The following is a 22574-nucleotide window of genomic DNA, read 5'->3' on the forward strand; positions in this document are numbered from 1 at the left end:
AAACAAGATAAACTCAGAAAGGAAACTTTAATTTTCTTTATACCACAGGTTACTCATACTGGAAGGAAAAGTTGAAGACATGATACATTTTATCAAACAAATCTATTCCACTGTGATAACATCTGTGAACCACTTTCCTGACTCTTTACATTTGAGTGGTAAATGGTACTTCCTCTTTAAGGCCAACACCTCTTTCTCTGCTCTTGGTCTTAAATCCCTTTTGCCCTGTTCAGGACATAGTTTTATTCTTATCACTTCTATGTCTGACATCTTCATTACTTTTTTCTTTCAGCCTATATTCATTATTAACCCTCTTCCAAGCTAAAATGAAAGCCTTGTGTTCGTTCTAGTTGTATTTTTGTCAATCACACAGTATTTCCCTTATATTCCCATTAAAATAGTCACATAACTAGCAATATTTGCTAGATTATTAACAGTAATTGCTTGACTTTTAATCACTTTTTTGACACACAGCAGTCTGGCTTTTGAAACTCCCGTGCCACCAAAATTAATCTCACTGAAGTTAAAAACAACAACAAACATCTCCCTTTCTAAATCCACTGGATGCTTTTAGTGTTACTGGATGTCTTTTTTCCTCCATGTGAACCACGCATTTGTGTCTGTGCCCTCTCTGATGCTATCCCTTTTTGAGATTCCCTTGGTTCTCCCTTTAACTCTCTGAAGGTAATCTCTCTAGAAATGCTACAGCGGCTCGTTTATCTCTGCCTGTCTCTAATAGATTAGCTCAGGGTGCTAACTATAGCCCATTTAAATCCTTGGTCTACTTTCGATTCCAGATTTTATCTACTCATTATCTTAACATATGTCATACTTTTCTTTACTTTTTAATCTCTATCCACATCTTTCTTTCTCCTGATAGTATCATTTTGACTATCTACTCTCTCCCCCAACATCACATCTTGACACCATTACCCATCAAGTTACTTGTTTCAGGCATCATCCTATATGCCTCTCAACCTGCTTACAGCCAACATTTTACCAACTTCTTTAAGTCTGTCTTTTAAATGGTGCTTTTCTTTCTGTCCATTTTCATTACCAGTGAAATAAATCATGCCCTAGTTGTCTTTTAATTGAAATATTAAAATAGGCTTCCCACTAGTCCACCTTACTCCAAGTTTGAGTCCTCGGATCCAGCATATACAGTATTACCCTTGCAATTATCTACAAAGGATGAAATGTTACTTACTTACAACATCTTAGAAGTTTCAGAGTCTCCCTACCTACTATAGCATAAAGTCTAAGCTCCCAGACTGTTAGCTGACACCTCAATCTGTTACTTGTACAACTTCAGACTCCTCTGGTAGCACTCGTTTCCATGATCTCAATGTTCTGATCTATTAAAATGCTAATAGATCCAAAAATACATTGTTTTAAGCTTTAATCTTTGCCTGTGGTATTTATCTGATTGAAATTCCCTTCCTTTTCTTTCCCCTCCTCCTTTTCCTCTTTTATAATATATATATAATATACATAATCACATATATATGATTAATTGATCATATATATAATCATATATATATATATGATTAATTGATCATTCATACGATAGATCAGACATTAACTCTTCCCAGATGCTTTCCTTGTTGGTAATTTTCCCCTATCCCCAAAACAAGGTGGTTATTAAGTACTTCTGTTTTTTTCTGTTGTACTTAGGATTGCACCAAGATCTGTTATTTTGTGAGTCTTTTTTCCTTCATGAGGATATAAATTGTGAAGTTTTGTTTTAATTCATTTTTGTATCCCAGTCACCTAGCATAGCACTTGGTATGCAGTCAATGCTCATAAGTATTCATTTAACTAACCCTCCTCTGATTCAATATACTTTTTGCCCAGGACTTGTCACAGTGTGTACAGTTACTGGTGGTTTGTTTATGTTTCCTCTCAGCTAAGCTCCTTGCTTTAAGGCATTGTGTGTGTTTGTGTGTGTCTGTATGCTTGTGTTCTTCTCAGTAGGTGTTAAATAAATCACATAATGAGCTAATGAAAGCTGAATATAAAAATTTGTTATCCTTATTTCTTTTTTTGCTTCAGTATCTCTGTGCTCCGATTCTTTCTGCTATATGTTTGTTCTGATGTCACCTGTGATCTCATTTTTCTCCAAAGTAATATTAATGATTATTTGCCTTTTTTATTTGTCTTCTTTCTCTCATTATCTCCCATTTCATTAAACCAGTTGGCACCGTAATAAAGATCCATGCTGTTAATACTTTCTGATTAACAAAATACTTTGTTTTTTTGTTGATTTAACACATGTTAAATCATTTGTGTATGTTACTCAATGTGCATAAGTACAGTGTATATATTATTCTCAATGTATTTAAACCTAATCTTTATAACAACCTTAATGGTAGATACCGTTAAGTAAATTTTACAGATAAGGAAATTGTATATGAAACCATCCCTCCATATTACATAAAGAACAATTAGAATTTGATTCTGGGTGTATCTGAATCCAAAATTTATGTTCTTTCTCAGAAATACTGCCTCTCTTTCTCTACTGGCAAGTCTTGATTCCTATCTCTGACATGTTATAGCAGACTATGGACATGACACTTACTACTTCCAAAAAAAAAAAAAAAATCAAAAGCCTATTTATTTAATTCTCCATCTCTATTTGGCTATACCCATTGCTTTCTCAAAAGAGCTCTGTTCTCACTCTTTCCTTCATTTTTTCTTTTTCTTCCATTTGCCTGAATCACCTTCCCCTTAATCCCAACTTCTTTTTTCCTTGGGTCTAAAAATAATAATAACAACTTTTTAAGCAAATCACTGATACTCGTACATCTTTTGAATGCCCTCATGAAAATTCCCCAAATTTTGACTGATACATATATTCTAAGATTCCACTAGAGTATCATCTCACTATTTGATGCCATTTCCAACTGTCACACTATTTGAATAAATTACATAGTTAATTCAGTATATGATCTACTGTTCATATATAGTTCATTTTAAAAATGGCAACATTGAAAGATAGATGTCATATTTCTTAACAGACTTTGTCCTTGACTCTGTGCATACAAATATTTGCAAGACCTTTTGGTGATGATAATGATACATGATTTTTTACCTTATAGTATAATGTATAATTAGTAATTTTGTCTTTCAGATAAGCCAGCATCCTTTAGAAATGGACCTTTTATATTTGGGACATTTGACTTGAGCAAGCAACTTCACTTGATTGCTTATTCCCATGATAGGCAGGCTTCAGTAACCTAAGTCAAGGAAAATGAACTTGTTTAAGATGATTTGAAATTGATTAATTTGTATTTAGTTTGCTTGAACTTAACTGTGTGGTTTGAATTTCTGAATAGCCATTTTCTTACTTTCAAGCTCTGCAAAATATCTACTCCTAATGCTCTACTGTACCTCAAGCAAGACAATGTCATTGTAACTGCAGTGATCCAAAGATGGGGTTGATAATCGAGGGAAATGAGCAAAAAAGCTATTGAACACCATAAAGACATACTGGTATATTTTATGAAATGTGTTTATCAAGAGTTAACAGGATAGTGATTTATTTGTAGAGATAGCAATTAGAATATTATTGAAGTTGTTAAATAGCCTGGGATACTTAGAATGAATCCACAGCGTACTGTTTTTTTCATACTCGCTTAGCTATATCTTACCAGCCTATTAATTTGAGGTACTTCACAGGAGTATACAATATGACTTTTTCAGCATTTACCAGCACACTTTTCATTGAATGTTCTTAAACTATATTGCTTTTATTTTTATTTTTTTCAGCTATTGAAAGAGAAAATGCTATATGCTGCATTCAAAATTAACTACTCACCAATATTTTAGCCTATTTGAGACATTTTTTAAGGAATTAAAATATTACAAATAAATTGCTCTTCCCATTCCCTATTCTCTCTCAGTCTCTCTGCAGAGGCAACCAAAACCTGAATTTGGTGTGTATTCAGTACATGCAAGACTTGGATTCTCAATTTTTAGACCTCCATATTCCCAACACTCTTTTCTTCCATCTCATACCAACCACCTTCTCTTACAGTTTTACCCTTACATCTTATCAATTCCATTAATGAAGTCACCTCCTGGTCTCAATTTTAAGAATCCATTCTCTCACAACTGACACCTCTCTTTCCAGCTTACTTGTACTCTACTATTACTCTCACTCCAACAAGTATTTGACCCTTCAAGATAACCCGTCTATTATCCCTACTAATTTTTTATGTCCCACCTTTTTGTCCTTCCTTCTTTTTTTACAGAACCTAGTTAATATCTGACAAAAATAAGTGTTCATTTAAATAACATTCAAATTTTATTTCTGTGACTTGGAAAGCCCTATCATTGAACTGAAGCAGGATCCGAATAGCCGAATGTGGCTAAAGTAAAACACAGTTACGTTAATTAATCTCACCTTGGGTGGATCCTGTTTTGGTGGTCCCTAAAGGACAAGAGGGTAGGATATAAAAAATTAGTAGGGCCCTAGGTGTTATAGAATGTGAGATCTCTTCATGAAGAATACAAGGTTATGAATATAGAATTCCCCCAACCAATTCAATGCCACTTGACAAGGATAAATTATGTCAGAAAAAGAAAATAGTCTTAATAAATTTTGGTTAAAATATCTTATTTTTACAAACTGTATAAAAAATATATGACCATTTGAAAACACTATTAGAGATACTCAAAGGACTTTATAAGGGGTTGGGGTCAGTTAGAGGCCCTCATATTTAAGCTCCATTAGTACTGCAATAAATTTGCTGCTGAGCAGAACTTAATTTCTATGACTATAAATCTCAAGTGACATTCATCACTACCAAGAAATTTTTAGACAATTCAATTTTTCTAACAACTATCTCATGTCTTATCACTGTCTTCCTTCCTAATACCCACATCACCCTCATTCTTAAAGCTAATTATCTTCCCTAATAATTAATAGAGAACGTAGATGCAATCAAATGAAAATTACCTCTTTCTCTTGCTAGCCTATTTGCATCTGTCTTTACATACTCTGTGTTCCTCTCTATTAATATATAATAATGGAAGCAGCTCTTACATAGGGGTTCCCATCACCCACACACTTGCCAAGTGGATGCCATTTACTCTTTTTTTAAAAAAGATTTTATTAATTTATTTGAGAGAAAGAGCATGAGCAGAGTTGGGAGGCATGCAGAGGGAAAGGGAAAAGTGATTCTAAGACCTTGGCATCATGATCTGAGCCAAAGGCAAACACTTAAGCAACTGAGCCACTCAGGCAACCCTGGATGCCATTTACTCTTACACATTTAGGGGCTTTGCAACTACAATTATCTCCTCTTTCCCATGAATTATCATTATTTCTCTCTAATAGCATATGAACATTGCATAGTATTGCTCATCTTAGAAAAGAAGCAAACACAAGATAAAATAGAGCCTGGCCTCCCATCTCTGCCCTTCTATTCCTTATAGCAAATCTTAAGTGCACATTTCTGTTTCCATGAACTCACATTTTGTTTTCTATTCAATCCATTCAAACAAGGATTATCTCAAAGCGTCATATTCTAGATCCAAAATCATTTTTTCTTATTAATTTAAAAGTACTTTCACTTAAGGTATTAACGTCTTATCACATTAGAGATTATCACATAAATGGTTTGAAATATATTTTCTCTCATTAAGTAGGTTGGCTTTTTAAATTATTGAGGTTTTTTTCTTTTTTGGTTTTGTTTGTTTGTTTTGTTTGCTGTACAAAAGCTTTTTAATTTGACACAGTCCCACCTGATTTTTTTACTTTGTTTCTTGTGCTTTTGGTGTCATATGTGTAAAAAAAAAAATTGCCAAGACCAATGTCAAAGAGAGTCTTCCCTATGTTTCTTCTAAGAGTTTTGTAGTTTTAGTTCTTGAATTTAATTCCTTAATCCATTTCAATTTAATTTTTGTAAGTGGTGTAAGAGAGGGGTTCAGCCAATTTCATTCTTTTGCGCGCGGCTGTCCAGTTTTCCCAACACCATTTATTGAAGAGATGGCTCTTTCCCCATTGTGTGTTGCTGGCATTCTTGTTAAAAGTTTGTTTCTGGGCTCTTTATTCTGTTTTATTGGTATATGTGTCTGTTTTTTTATGCCAGTATCATATTGCTTTGATTACTATAGCTTTACAATATCTTTTGAGTAAGGAAGCGTGATTCCTCCGGCTTTGTTCTTCTTTTTCCAGATTGCTTTGGCTATTTGGGGTCTTTTGTGGCTTGGTGCAAATTAGGATTCTTTTTTTCTATATCTGTGAAAAATGCCTCTGGAATTTTATTTTTTATTTACTTATTTATTTTTTCTTAAAGATTTTATTTATTTATTTAACAGAGAGGGAGAGACAGCCAGCGAGAGAGGGAACACAAGCAGGGGGAGTGGGAGAGGAAGAAGCAGGCTTCCTGTGGATCAGGGAGCCCAATGCAGGATTTGATCTGAGGACCCTAGGATCACACCCTGAGCTGAAGGCAGACGCTTAATGACTGAGCCACCCAGGCGCCGCGCCATTGGAATTTTATTTTTATTTTTCATTTTATTTATTTATTTTTTTATTATATTATGTTCCATGATTCATTACTTGCATACAACACCCAGTGCACCATGCAATACATGCCCTCCTTAATACCCATCACCAGCCTATCCCATTCACCCACCCACCTCCCCTCTGAAGCCCTCAGTTTGTTTCCCAGAGTCCATAGTCTCTCATGCTTCATTCCCCCTTCTGTTTACCACCCCCTTCTCCTTCCCTTTCTTCTCCTACCGATCTTCCTACTTCTTATGTTCCATAAATGAGTGAAACCATATGAGAATTGTCTTATTCTGCTTGACTTATTTCACTTAGCATTATCTCCTCCAGTCCCATCCATGTTGCTGCAAATGTTGAGAAATTGTTCTTTTTGATGGCTGAGTAATATTCCATTGCATATATGGACTACATCTTCTTAATCCAGTCATCTGTTGAAGGGCATCTCGGGTCCTTCCACGATTTACTATTGTGGACAATGCTACTATGAACAGTGGGGTTCATATGGCCCTTCTCTTCACTATGTCTCTATCTTTGGGGTAAACACCCAGTAATGAAATTGCTGGATTGTAGGATAGCTCAATTTTTAACTTTTTAAAGGACTTCCACACTGTTTTCCAAAGTGGCTGTACCAACTTGCATTCCCACCAACAATGTAGGAGGGATCCCCTTTCTCCACATCCTCTCCAACTTTTGTTGTTGCCTGCCTTTTCAATTTTTGCCATCCTAACTGGCGTAAGGTGGTATCTCAATATGGTTTTGATTTGAATTTCCCTGATAGCTAATGATTGAACATTTTTTCATGTGTCTGTTTGCCATTTGTATGTCTTCATTGGAAAAGTGTCTGTTCGTGTCTTCTGCCCATTTTTTGATTTCCTTATTTGTTTCTTGTCTATTGAGTTTGAGAAGTTCTTTGTAGATCTTGGATACCAGTCTTTTATCTTGTGTCATTCGCAAATATCTTCTCCCATTCTGTGGGCTGCCTCTTAGTTTTTTTGACTGTTTCCTTGGCTGTGCAGAAGCTTTTTATCTTGATAAAGTCCCACAAGTTCATTTTTTCTTCTGTTTCTCTTGCCTTTGGAGATGTGTCATGAAAAAGGTTGCTGTGGCCGATGTCAAAGAGGTTGCTGCCTATGCTCTGCTCTAGGATTTTGATGGATTCCTGTCTCACATCGAGGTCTTTCATCCATGTGGAGTTTATCTTTGTGTATGGTGTGAGAGAGTGGTCAAGTTTCATTCTTTTGCATGTAGCTGTCCAATTTTCCCAGCACCATTTATTGAAGAGACTGTCTTTTTTCCACCAGATGTTTTTTACCACTTTATCAAAGATTAGTTGTTCAAAGATCCGAGGGTCCATTTCTGGGTTCTCTATTCTGTTCCATTGGTCTATGTGTCTGCTTTTGTGCCAGTACCATGCTGTCTTTGTGATCACAGCTTTGTAGTACAACTTGAAATCTGGCATTGTGATGCCCCCAGCTTTATTTTTCCTTTTCAACAGTTCCTAGGCGATTCGGGGCCTTTTCTGGTTCCCCACAAATTTAAGGGCGGTTTGTTCCAGTTCTTTGAAAAATGTCATTGGCATTTTGATTGGGATGGCATTGAAAGTGTAGATTGCTCTGGATAGCATGGACATTTTAACTATGTTAATTCTTCCGACCCATGCTCATGGAATATTTTTCCATCTTTTTGTGTCTTCTTCAATGTCTTTCAAGAGTGATTTGTAGTTTCTAGAATATAGATCCTTTCCCTCTCTGGTTAAGTTAATTCCGAGATAATGTATGATTTTTGGTGCTTTTGTAAACGGGATGGATTCCCTAATTTCTCTTTCTTCGGTCTCATTGTGCATGTATAGAAATGCAACTGATTTCTGAGCATTGATTTTGTATCCCCCCACATTATTGAATTGCTCTATAACTTCTAGTAGTTTGGGGGTAGCTTCTTTTGGGTTTTCCATATAGAGTATCATGTCATCTGTGAAGAGAGACAGTTTGACTTCTTCTTTGCCAATTTGGATACCTTTTATCCCTTTTTGTTGTCTGATTTCTGCTGCAAGGATTTCTAGTACTATGTTGAATAATAATGGCAAGAGTGGGCATCCTTGTCATGCTCCTGATCTTCAGGGAAAGGCTTCCAGCTTTTCCCCATTGAGAATGATATTTGCTGTAGGCTTTTCATAGATGGTTTTTATGAGATTGAGGAATGTACCCTCTATCTCTATACTCTGAAAGGCTTTAATCAGGAAAGGATGGTGTATTTTGTCAAATGCTTTTTCTGCATCTATTGAGAGGATCATATGATTCTTGACTCTTTTCTTGTTGATATGATCTATCACACTGTTCGATTTGCAAATGTTGAACTACCCTTGCATCCCAGGGATGAATCCCACTTGGTCATGATGGATAATCCTTTTAATGTACTGTTGGATCCTATTAGCTAGCATCTTGTCAAGAATTTTGGCGTCCATATTAACCACGGATATCGGTCTATAATTGTCCTTTTTGATGGGGTCTGTGCCTGGTTTGGGGATCAAGGTAACATTGGCCTCATAGAATGAGTTTAGTAGTTTTCCTTCTCTTTCTATTTTTTGAAACAGCTTTAGGAGAATAGGTATTATTTCTTCTTTGAATGTTTGGTAGAATTCTCTGGGGAATCCATCAGGCCCTGGAGTTTTGTTTTTTGGAAGGTTTTTAATCACTGCTTCAGTCTCTTCATAATTAATTGGTCTGTTTAAAAAATCAACTTCTTCCTGTTTCAATCTTAGTAGTTTATAGGTTTCCAGGAAGGCCTCCATCTCTTCCACGTTGCTTAATTTATTGGCATAAAGCTGTTGATAAAAGTTTCTAATGATCTTTCCTATTTCCTTGGTGTTGGTTGTGACCTCTCCCTTTTCATTCATAATTTTATTAATTTGGGTCCTTTCTCTATTCTTTTGGATAAGTCTTGCCAGTGGCTTATCTATTTTCTTTATTCTTTCAAAGATCCAGCTTCTAGTTCTGTTGATTTGCTCTACTGTGCTCCTGGTTTCCAATTCATTGATCTCTGCTCTAATCTTGATCAACTGCTTTCTCGTGCGTGGATTAGGCCTGTTCTTCTATTGCTGTTCCAGCTTCTTGAGGTGAGAATATAAAAACTGCATTTTAGATTTTTCTATTCTTTTTTTTTTTTTAAAGATTTTATTTATTTATTCGACAGAGATAGAGACAGCCAGTGAGAGAGGGAACACAAGCAGGGGGAGTGGGAGAGGAAGAAGCAGGCTCATAGCGGAAGAGCCTGATGTGGGACTCAATCCTATAATGCCAGGATCACGCCCTGAGCTGAAGGCAGGCGCTTGACCGCTGTGCCACCCAGGCGCCCCAGATTTTTCTATTCTTTTGAGTGAGGTTTGGATGGCTATGTATTTTCCCCATAGGACTGCCTTTGCAGTGTCCCATAGGTTTTCAACTGTTGTGTTTTCATTCTCGTTGGTCTCCATAAATTGTTTAAATTGATTTTTGATTTCCTGGTTTTTGAATCATTCTTGAGCAGGATGGTTCTTAGTTTCCAAGTGTTTGAGTTTCTTCCAAATTTTTCCTTGTGATTGAGTTCCATTTTCAAAGCATTGTGGTCTGAGAATATGCAGGGAATAATTTCAGTGTTTTGGTAACGGTTGGGACCTGTTTTGTGACCCAGAACATGATCTATTCTGGAGAGTGTTCCATGTGCATTTGAAAAGAATGAGTATTCTGTTGTTCTAGAGTGCAGTGTTCTGTATATATCTATGAGGTCCATCTGGTCCAGTATATCATTCAAAGCTCTTGTTTCTTTGTTGATTTTCTGCTTAGGTGATCTGTCTATAGCTGGTAGTGGAGTGTTGAGGTACCCTACTATTAACGTATTTTTACCTATATGTCTCTTTATTCTGGTTAAGAGTTGGCTTGTGTATCTTCCTGTTCCTCTGTTGGGGGCATAGATATTTATAATTGTCATATCCACTTGTTGGATACATCCTTTAAGAATAATTTAGTGTCCTTCTGTATCTCTAACTATAGTCTCTAGTTTAAAATCCAATATGTCTGATATGAGAATTGCTACCCCAGCTTTCTTTTGTCCATTGGCTTGAAAGATGGTTTTCCATCCCTTCACTTTCAGTCTGGATGTATCTTTAGGTTTAAGATGAGTCTCTTGTAGACAGCAAATGGATGGGTCATGTCTTTTTATCTAATCTGCAACCCCGTGGTGTTTTATGGGAGCATTTAAGCCATTCACATTGAGAGTGATTATTGAGAGATATGATTTTAATGATGTTATGTTGCCTGTAAAGTCCTTGTTTCTATAGATTGTAACTTTCTGTTCTGTATCACTCTTGGGCCTTTTTACTTTTATAGAACCCCCTTAATATCTCCTGTAGGGCTGGTTTCGTGGTTACAAATTTGATCAGTGTCTGGTGATCATGCAAGGTCCTTATCCCTCCATCATTTCTGAATGACAGCCTTTCTGGATAAAGGATCCTTGGCTGCATCTTTTTCTCGGATAGAGCTTTAAACATCCCTGCCAAACCTTCCTCTCATTCCAGGTCTGTGTAGACAGGTCTGACGTAATTCTGATATTTTTGCCTTTGTAGGTGAGAAATTTCTTCGCCATGGCTGCTTTTAGTACTTTATCCTTGCATCTAATATTTGCGAGTTGCACTATGACGTGACGTGGCGTAGGTTTGTCGTGGTTGAACTTGGGAGGGGTCCTCTCTGCCTCGTGGACATGAAAGCTTGTTTCCTTTGCTAGATTAGGGAAGTTTTCAGGTATAATTTGTTCAAATATCTCTTGTAGACCTCTCTCTTTCTCCACCCCCTCAGGGACGCTGATGATTCTGACATTGGAACGTTTCATTGAGTCAGTAATCTCCTGTAACCTACATTCCTGAGATTGGATTTTTTTGAGCCAAGTTTCTGTTTTAGCTTTCTCTTCTACCATCCCATCCTCCAGTTCACTAATTCGTTCTTCTGCCTCATTTACCCTGGCCATCAGAGCATCTAGTTTGTCTGCATTTGATTCATAGCATTTTTAGTTTCTGCCAGATTCACTCTCATTTCCGCCCTTAGAGATTCTATATTCTCGTTAATATTTTCGTTAATATTTTTTTCAAGTCTACACATCATCTTGACCATGTTACTCTGAACTCCATTTCTGATAATTTGGTTATATCCATATCCATCAGTGTTGTGGCAGAGGCCACAGAGTCTTTATCTTTTCTTTGCTGGGAGTATTTCTCCTCGTCGTCATTCTGATTAGGAGAGGTTGCGGGGTTGTCCAGAGCCCAAATTATTGACCAGGCACCAGGCACTGTGCACTTGTTTTATAGGGACCTTAGGGATGTTGGCTTCTTGATTTTTCAGACTGCCTTCTGGGGGAGGGGCCTGCTGCACTGATACTCAGGCAACCCTGTTTGGGTAGTGTCACCCCGTCCCCTGCGAGGGAGGATGGGGATTGGCACAACGTGAGCTGGTATTCCGTGCTTTTGTTCTCTGGTGGCTTTCCCTGGTGGTTTTCTGTTGCTCTTCTGAGAGTCAGAGCAGCAGTGGCCAAATCCTATCCTCTGTCTCAGAACAGAGATCGCAGGCCGCTCTCCACTGAGCTCTCTTGGCCTCTTTAACTCTGTTTCTGTCGGTGCTGCTAAAAACGTTGCAGCGTCCTGTGTTGTGCACCCCACAGCTGGTGTCCCAGCCCTGACTTCCAGGGCAGGCACGTCTCTGTCCTTTGTGTTTCTAACACTGCCAGCCTCCCCCGGTTCTGCGCGCTCCTGAGCTCTCTTTTTCAGTGTGGTTCGTGTGCACTCTGGAGCGCCGGTTTTCAGTCAGGTCGTGCCCCCACTCCCGAGCTCCCGGGTTTAATCCGGTTCCAGTGAGTGCTCAGGAACTCTGGATTTCAGTCTGGCCGCTCGCTCTTTCCCAGGCTCACGGTCTCAGTCTGCTCTCTCGGCGGGTGCCGATCCACGAGTCTGGCAGCTCCCCAGTGCGGGTGGCTACTGCTTCCTGGCACCCGAGAGCGGCGGCTCCCCCCCTTCCGTTTATCTTCTGATATCTGTGCGCGGATTCATGGCTCCCCGCTTTGTATCTTAATACTCAGCTCTGGAGACGTTAATTTGTAGAGATCCAGATGTATCTTCCTGTGTCTCATGCTGATTCCCTGGGTTTTCAGGATGGTCTGGTACCTATCCAGCTCGACTCAGGGGACCAGCTGAAAAAAGGGACCCCCTACTCCTCCGTCATCTTAACTCCTCCTCTCCTGCCACTGGAATTTTAATAGAGATTCATTGACTCTCTTGATTGCTTTGAGTAGTATAGACATTTTAACATTATTAAATATTCTAATCCATAAACACAGGATATCTTTCCATATCTTTGTCTTCCTCAATTTCTTTCATCAATGTCTTATATACAGTGTCAGTGTATAGATCTTTCATAGTCTTAAATTTATTCCTACATATTTTATTATTTTTTGATGCTATTATAAATGAGATTGTTTTATTGTTTTCAGATAGTTCATTGATAGTATATAGAAATGCAGCAGATTTTTGTATTCTGTAACTTTATTGAATTTATGTATTAGTTCTAACAGTTTTTTGGTGGAGTTTTTTAGGGTTCTCTCTATATAGGATCATGTCATCTGCAAACAGAAAACTTTAACTATTCCTTTCTGATTTGGTTACATTTTACTTCTTTTTCTTCCTTAAATGCTCTAAGATTTCCATTACTGTGTAGAAAAGATATGGTAAGAGTGGACACCTTTGACTTGTTCCTGATCTTAGAGGAAAAATCTTCAGCTTTTTATACTGAGTGTGATGTTAACTGTGGGCTTGTCATACACAGTCTTTATTATATTGGAATATATTCCCTCTATATACAATATTTTGAGAGTTTTATCATAAATGAATGTTGAATTTTGTCAAATGCTTTTCTGCTTCTATTGACATGATCATATTTTTAACCTTAATTCCACTAAAGTGGTGTATCACATTTACTGATTTGCATATTTGAACCATCCTAGCATCCCAGAGATAAAGCCCACTTGATCATGATGTATGATCCTATTAACTTGTTGTTGAGTTCGGATTTCTAGGATTTTGTTAAAGATTTTTGCATCTATATTGATCAGAGATATTGGCCTGTAATTTTCTTTTCTTATAATCTCCTTGTCTGGGTTTGGTATCAAAGTAATATTGGCCTTATAAAAATTGAGTTCGGTAGCTTTCCTTCCTCTTAAATTTTTTAGAAGAGTTTGTGATGACAATAGGCATTAATTCCTCTTAAATGTTTGGTAGAATTCACCAGTAAAGCCATCAGGTTGGGTCTTTTTTTAATTAGGAGTTTTTTTTTTTTGTTTTTTTTTTTAATAATGATTTTTTATTATATTATTTTAGTCACCATACAGTACATCCCCGGTTTTCGATGTAAGGCTCGATGATTCATTAGTTGTGTATAACACCCAGTGCACCATGCAATATGTGCCCTCCTTACTACCCATCACTGGTCTATCCCATTCCCCCACCCCCCTCCCCTCTGTAGCCCTCAGTTTGTTTCTCATAGTCCATAGTCTCTCATGTTTCATTCCCCCTTCTGATTACCCCCCCAGGAGTTTTTGATTACTGGATCTGTTTTCCTGTTCACTGGTGATTTGTTCAGATTGTCTATTTTTTTCACGATTAAATCTTGGTAGATTGTGTGTTTCTAGGAATGCATCTCTGGAGTATCCAATTTGTTGGCATATAATTGTTCATAATAGTTTCTTTGGTCATTTGTATTTCTATGTTATCAGTTGTAAGGTAGCCCTTTCATTTCTGATTTTATTTATTTGAGTTTTCTTTCTCTCTCTCTCTTTTTAATGTAAAGGTTTGTCAGTTTTTATATATTAAAAAAAATTTTTGTTGTTGGTGATCTTTTCTATAGCTTTTGGTTTATTGCACTTGTTTCTGCTCTGATTGTTTTCATTTCTTTTCTTCTAACTTTGGGTTTAGTTTGTTCTTACTTTTCTAGTTCTTTGTGGTGTAAAGTTAGGTGGTTTGAGATCTGTCTTTTTTCTTAAAGTAGGCACTTATTATTATCAATTTCCCTTTTAGAACCGCTTTTTGTATGTTGTGTTTCAATTTTTTTTTTTTTTTTATTTCTTCTTTACCCATTGGTTGAGTTTTTGGTCTCTGGGTCTTTTCTTCCCAATGCTGTAGTTCCTAGCTTTCTATAAACCTATAGCCTTCATCAGTAAATTGGTTCTTTCACAAACAAGTGCAATTGATACAAACCGCTACTGTGATGCAGTGAACCTTGCCCAGGTAACACGTACCTTCAGCTAGTTTTTTGCTGATTCTCCTCCACTTTTGCTTTCCTTTCTAGTTTTATTTCTATTCTATAGAAATGGTTACCTCATTTGTGAATGTAGCTATGTCTTATTTGTATTGTCTTCTTATCTTGTATGCCTCAATGGTATGTATCTGGAAAAAGGTGGTATCCAACCTAATGTCTTACTTTTTCCCTCTATTAACTCTTTGTCCTTAGCTATTGGTTTTCTTTTTGGTTTTTTAGTTTGTTTGTTTTTTAAAGATTTTATTTATTTATTTGAGAGAGAAAGCATGAACGGCAGGGAGGAGCAGAGGGAGAGGGAGAAGCAGACTCCCCACTAAGCAGGGAGCCCAATGTGGGGGCTTGATCCCAGGACCCTGGGATCATGACCTGAGCTGAAGGCAGATGCTTAACCAACTGAGCCACCCAGGTGCCCCTGGTTTTCTTTTTGAAAGCTTTGGTTTTGTTACTAGTTTTCTTCTGTTAAGTTTTGTTTCTCTTTTTCATGGACCTCATTTTTCTCATATTTGATTATTCTTATTAGTAATGTTATATATAGAAGGGATGGATTGATAGAGAAGGAATGAATGCTCTGAAAGCTGAGCATTTGAGGTCCCCAGCCCTTTCTTATTGATATCCTTCTGAGGTTGAGCACAGCTTGACAATTAAGAGTAGCCAGCAGAAAAAGGAGGAAAATAAATAGAATTTTGGGTCATATTCTTTGTATTCAAGTTTTAGTTAAGTATCTGGTTATTTTATATTTTTGGCAACATAAAACATCACCTTGTTCCTTTTTCTGATTATTAAATATATTTGCCTCAATGCATAATCTCTTGGAATAATCATATGAATCTTTTTTTTTCACAGCATAAGGAAAAAATCAGATTTTGAGTCTGAAATCCAATCTTTGTTGAAACTAAGGTCAAAAAATGATGAATTTCTTAAACAGTTATACAAAGAAGCTTATCATCTTGGTGCTGTTTTCCACCTAACCAAATTTAAAACAGAGGAATTAGAAGAGAAAATAGCAGAAGTGAGAAGAAAATTCAAGGTTTGTATCTTTGTGTTCTACTTAATTGTAAAAAACAGTTATTAACCTCAGTTTTATTGATTTGTTGATGATAGTTTGACTTTAATTTAAGCTGTAATAGCCTTATAAAATAATTACTCCTTCTAGTAAATCTGAATAAAATCATTTCTCTTCAGAGGCCCAGCATGAATAGAAGAGGAATGGGGCTCAGTGTAGCTAATCAACACTTAACATCTGCTCTTTGCTATTACTAACCTTAAATTACCTGGATCACCAGAGGAACGGTGCTTGCTTTAAACTCATCCTGTGTATCTCATGTATAATAGTTCCTGCCTATGGTACGAAGAAGGATTGCTGGGAAGTACCCTTCCAGTTTACTAACAGAAGAAGGGGATTACCTACGTCAGGCCTGCAAGTTACTGGATTCCTGAGCACCAAGCAATGCTTAGTAGACCACAGTGTTTCCACGAAACAACTGCTCATAGGCCTGAAATCTATTCCTAAGTGAGAAATATGATGAATAGCCACTCCCTGCCATTTGGTATAGGCACTAGGAAAGTCAACTCCATTTTGCCACACATAAGGGACCACTGTAACAGGCTACTTCTGTCCATCACACATCATACTTACACTCCTCCCATCTTTGGCAGTTACTTATTGAATACTTATTATCGTACAATTATTTGTAAAATATAGAATCTGTGTTCTGTGTTCAAGCCTTGTAATAGCACTTTATTCAGTGAAGACTTTCTCCTGTGCTTTCTAAATTTAGAACACTTAGATTGTCTTCCAATAAATGTTTCTATACCTGAGAGACTCGGATTTTGTTCCTACATTGAACCCAGCTGGTCTTGGTGTATTGTACTTCTGTCCCTTCCCATGGGTTATTCAATGGGTTTTTTATGCCATATATGTTCCAAAATTAGTATGATAGAAACTGTGTATAGTAAAAATTAACCTCAAAGTTATTTTAAAAATATAAAGCATGTGATTATACATATGGTTTAGCATGTGTAATAACACTATAGATGTTGTTTATAATTTTCTTCAATTTTTCACTAGTCTGGGTTTCTCTATGGCCTATAATTAATTTTTTTTCCATTGAGGATATCGGTGAAGACATCAACCACTGATTTGGCCACTTAACAATATTTCTTAATTTTTTCAACTGACAGGAAACCTTTGTTCACATATTTATCTCATAGCTGTCACAACCTGCCTTTAATTCTTCAGCTACATGGTTTCACTGGCCCAAGGCACTCATCTATTAAGAAAGATGCTATATTGAATTGATTATTTTTTTTCTAAGTTTTCCTGATGCCATTAAATACAATTTATAGGTTGAGCGCAAATTTGATATAACTCTATTGTTCTTGCTTTACCAACCTAAGGCAAAGTGTAAGTGTCCCCCTGGTTTTATTCAAGCAAAATTGAAGAAATTGTTAATCAGGTCCTTTCCCTACTGTTTAGTAGCTGAGACACAGAAAGAAGCAACAGAAAGAAATTAGGTGTTTTAGGAAATAATTCCCCGTTGCTAAACACTTCCACTAATCTCTGAGCTGAATATATAGGGCATTACATTTCTTTGATGTACCCATGTATATCTGTGTCAGAGTGGTAATGAATTAAAAATAAATTTCTAGATATCTAAGATAGTCCTTAGATAATTCAGGTTTGGAGTAATTCAGGTTTGCAGTTTTGCCTTTATAATGACCCCACTGTCTCTCATTGACTAAAAATGTATATAATTTTTTGAGTCTTGGCATCATGTTTTTCTTGCAGGTAACTTTGTATATTTGTGGATTCTGCCCTTAATTCATGTTTTCTACAAATTATAGCATTACCGTATCTGAGCTAGCTTTGAGAAATAACCTTTTGAAACCTTAGAGGTAGAATTTCTGAGTTACATTTCCTCAAATTAATGTACCCGTACAATGCCGAGTAAGATTTAGGCAGTCTTAGACTAGAATCAACCCTGAACAATCAAGATATTTAGCAGTTTCTGGAATTTTCCAGCTATTACAGATGACTTGTCCCAATTTTTTTATACCTTCAATCCCGGTAACTGACCTATTCAGAAAAGACACGGTTAGCCAAGTCCCAGGATAAAATTATCCACAGGGATGGGAGATAAATCAATAAAAGGGTAATATGTATTCAATTATGGTATTGATGGAAGGAACAGAAAATCATTCAGTGTTGTCTAAAGAATGTAATATTGTAACAAGAAAAATCTTGAAAGCTTTTTTCAGATATTAAGTGTTTCTCAACATTTAAATAGAAGGCTTTTGTGCAAGCTGCAGGAATTTGGAGGGTTTTTTTGTTTGAACGTACTAGAATTTTGGTGGAAAAGAAGAACATCAGGCCTCTCTGGTTCTGGGTTAAAATCATAGTACTAGAACTAAGTGGAAACTTAGTAGAAAAGAAGAAAGGAAGTAGAAAGGAAGACAGTTTTCTGCAAACCTACTATAGGCTAGACTCTTTATACATATTAATTAATTCAGTGTTCATAATACTGTGAAGGGGTTATTAGTATGTTCATTTTGGGATGAAATGGCTTGCCCAAAGTAGCATAGTTTTCAGGTAGCTGTGTAGAATTTGGGGACGAGGTTCTCTAATGCTGGAGTTGGTATAAACTAGTCAGTCAGACGCTAAGGAGATATATACTCCAACCAAAAATTCATTCAGGCTCAAAATTTCAAAAAAACCATATTAGGATCACCTTTTAGACTTTATTTTTGGGGGAATTATTAGGGTCCCCAGAAAATTGAGAGAAGATATAGAGATTTCCCATATACCTCTGGCCCCCACACATGCATAGCCTCCACCATTGTCAAACATCCCCCACCAGAATGGGACATTTTTTTACCAAGGATGAGCCTACATTGGATAATCATAATTATCCCAAAATTTACAGTTTACATCACAGTTCGCTCTGGGTGTTGTTGTGTACTAGATTTTGAACAAATATATAATGATATGTATCCATCATAGTAGTATCTATACAGAGTATTTTCACTGCCCTAGAGATCCTTGGTGCTCCACCTGTTCATCCTTTCTTCCACTGATGGCATCTATGGCAACCACTGGTATTTTACTGTCTCCATAGTTTTGCCTTTTCCAAAATATCATATAGTTGGAATCATACAGTATATAGCCTTGTCAGATTAGATTCTTTCACTTACTAGTATGCATTCAAGGTTCCTTCATGTCTTTTCATTACTTGATAGCTCATTTCTTTTTAGCACTGAATAATATTCTATATCTGTGCTGCCACAGTTTATTCATGCATTCACCTCCTGAAGAGCATCTTGGTTTCTTCCAAGTTTTGGCAGCTATAAATAAAGCCACTATAAGTATCCATGTACAGGTTTTTATGCGGACGTAAAATTTCATCTCCTGTGGGTATGAATGAAGGAGCATGATGGCTGGATCTTATAATTAGTATATATTTAGTTTTGTAAGAAACTGCCAGAGTGCCTTACAAAGTTACTGTAACATTTTGCATTCCTACCAGCAGTGCATGAGAGTTTCTGTTATTCCAAATCCTTGCCAATAGTTGATGTTGTCAGTGATCAGGATTTTGGCCATTGTAATAGCCATGTAGTGATATTTCATTCCCCTGATGACACATTATGTATAGCATCTTTTCATATGCTTATTTGACATTGTATATCTTATTTGGTGAGTTGTGTTTTAAGTTCTTTGCCCGCCCCCCCACCCCGTTTTTAAAGTATTCTCTACACCCAACATGGGGCTTGAACTCATGGTCCCAAAATCAAGCGTCCCGTGTTCTGCTGAGCCAGCTAGGTGCCCCAAAATCTTCGACCCCCTTTTTAACGTATTGTTTTCTTACTGTTACGTTTTCAGAGTACTTCGTATATTTTGGATAACAGGTCTTTATCAGATTTGTCTTTTGCAAGTATTTACTCCCAGTTTGTGGTTTATCTTCTCGTTCTCTTGACTGTGGCTTTCATAGAGCTTAAGGTTTTAATTTTAATGAACCCAGCTTATCGATGATTATTATTATTTCTTTCACACATCATACCTTTGGTGGTATATCTAAAAAGTTATTGCCATACCCAAGATCATCTAGGTTTTCTTTTGTTATCTTCTAGGAGTTTTATAGTTTTTTTGATGTATATTTACGTTTATGATCTATTTTGAGTTAATATTTGTGAAAGGTATAATGTGCACCTAGCTTCGTTTCTTTTTGCATGTGGATGTCCAGTTGTTCTGGCATCATTTGTTGGAAATATTGTCTTTGTTCCATTGTGTTGTCTTTGCTTTCTTGTTAAAGAACAATTTATTGTATTTCTGTGGGTCTGTGTGGATTCTTTTTTGTTCCAGCGATCTATTTATCTATTCTTTGCCAGTGCTGCACTGTCTTGAATAATGTAGCTTTATAGTATGTTTTCATCCCTCTTCCTTTTCTCTTTGTCAATAATGTGTTGGCTATTCTGACTCTTTTTCCTCTCCTTATAAATTTTAGAATCACTGTCAATATCCACAAATAACTTGCTATGATACTGGTAGTGATTGAATTGAATCTACAGATTGTGTTAGGATGAACTGACTTCTGGACAATATTGAGCCTTCCTATGTATTAACATAGAATATCTCAACATTTATCTAGTTTTTTTAATTTCATTCATTAGAGTTTTAGAGTATTCCTTATATAGATCTTACACATATTTTGTTAGATTTAGAGTTAATTATTTCATTTTGGGGGAACTGATATAAATAATCATTGTGTTTTTAATTTATAATTTCACTTGTTCATTGCTAGCATATAGGAAAACAATGAAAGATTGTTTATTCACATTGTGTCCGGCATCTGTACATAATTGCTTATTATTTCCAGGAGTATTTTTGTTAATTCTTTAGGATTTTTAAATATCTGTGTTCACAGTCTGTGAACAAAGACAGATTTATTTATTCCTTCCAAATCTGTATATTTTTTACTTACTTTTTTTTTTTTAAAGATTTTATTTATTTATTTGACAGAGATAGAGACAGCCAGTGAGAGAGGGAACACAAGCAGGGGGAGTGAGAGAGGAAGAAGCAGGCTCACAGCAGAGGAGCCTGATGTGGGGCTCGATCCCATAATGCTGGGATCACGCCCTGAGCGGAAGGCAGACGCTTAACCGCTGTGCCACCCAGGCGCCCCTACTTACTTTTTTTTTAATCAATGTATTTTCAAGGCTTTCCAGTATAAAATTGAAAAGGAATGTTGAGATGAATCATCCTTGCCTGTACCTGATCCTAGTGGAAAAGCTTTAGTTTCTCACCATAAACTTTTATGTTAGCTGTAGATTTTTTGTAAATATCCCAACCCCCGTACCCCCCACAAACACATTTTAGTTCATTGAGGGTATTACGGTAATGCTGGTGTCGCAGAATGAGTTAGTAAGCATCCCTCTCTTCTGTCCTCTGAAAGAGATTGTAGAGATTTAGTATAATTTCTTCCTTAAATGTTTGATAGAATTCACTAGTGAACCCGTGTGGACCTGGTGCTTTCTGTTGTGGAAGGAAATTAATTATTAATTTCATTTCTTTAATAGCATATTTAGATGATCTACCTCTTCTTTTATGAGGTCTGGCAGATTATGTCTTTTAAGAAATTGTTCCATTTCATCAAGCTTATTTAATTTTTCAAAATAGAGTTTTTCATAGTATTCCTTTACTGTTCTTTCAGTATCCAAGGGATCTGTAGTGATCACTGCTTTCATTTCTGATATTAGTAATTTGCATCCTCTCTTTTTCTTAGTTTATGTGGCTTCAAGCTGATCAATTTTATTGATCTTTTCGAAGAACCACATTTTGATTCATTGATTTTTTTTCTTTCCTATGATTTTCTGCATCCAATTTCATTGATTTCTGCTCTTAATTCTTATTATTTCTTTTCTTCTGCTTAGTTTTGATTTAATTTTCTTTCCTTTTTCCAGTTAAGGTTGAAATTTAGATTATTGGTGTTAGGTCTTTCTTCTTTTCTAATATATGCATTCAGTGCTATAAATTTCTCTTAAAGCACTGCTTTTGCTGTATCCCACAAATTTTGATAAATTGTGTTTTTGTTTTTGTTTAGTTCAAAATATTTATAAATTTTTCTTGAGATTTATTCCGTAGCCATATGTTTTTTAGAAATATGTTGTTTAATCTCTATATATTTTGGGATTTTCCAATCAACTTTTTGTTATTGATTTCTAGTTTAATTCCATTGTGGTTTAAGAGTGAACATTGTATGATTTCTAGTTTTTAAACTGTCTTTAGGTGTTTGGGGATTACTTTCAATGCTAGAAAAAGACAATGTGTTATGTCCTTATAACATTCTAGGCCATAGTAGACTGATCTATAATTTTATAGTTTAGAAGGTTATGATTTTTTCTTGAGTTCTTTTTCAAATATTTGTAACAACCCTTAACTCTTCTTTAGAGAAAAATCTTGGCCCTCCCCTCAAATACTGTCTGTTAATTTGTGAGACAAAGCTTATATAGGACCTTCATCTGAGCAAAGTAAAAATCAAAACCTTCTAAAAAACTTTCTCAGAGGTCATAAATTTTACCACTTCAGGCCTTCTTAGAGAACGTCAAGTTCAATTAACAATAAAATAGCTTTAATAAGCCAAAATGTGATTTGTGTACTATACAGCTTTTATCATGATTCTGATTGAAACAGATGATATTTTTAAATGGTTAGAAAATAGAGATTCTAGTAATTTATT

General features: G+C 36.2%; 1 protein-coding gene across 1 annotated transcript in view; it reads left to right on the forward strand.

Moving 5' to 3' along the window:
* CCDC178 (coiled-coil domain containing 178) overlaps positions 1-22574 on the forward strand; it is a 372754-nt gene that overhangs the window by 97402 nt on the left and 252778 nt on the right. Inside the window, exon 12 of the mRNA XM_087869978.1 lies at positions 15688-15871. Within this exon, the coding sequence (XP_087726104.1) occupies positions 15688-15871 (184 nt within the window). The remainder of the gene's footprint in view (positions 1-15687; positions 15872-22574) is intronic.

This window comes from Ursus americanus, chromosome 19 (genome assembly GCF_024610735.1).
Source record: "Ursus americanus isolate L20-20 chromosome 19, mUrsAme1.1.p, whole genome shotgun sequence".
Lineage (NCBI taxonomy): Eukaryota > Metazoa > Chordata > Mammalia > Carnivora > Ursidae > Ursus > Ursus americanus.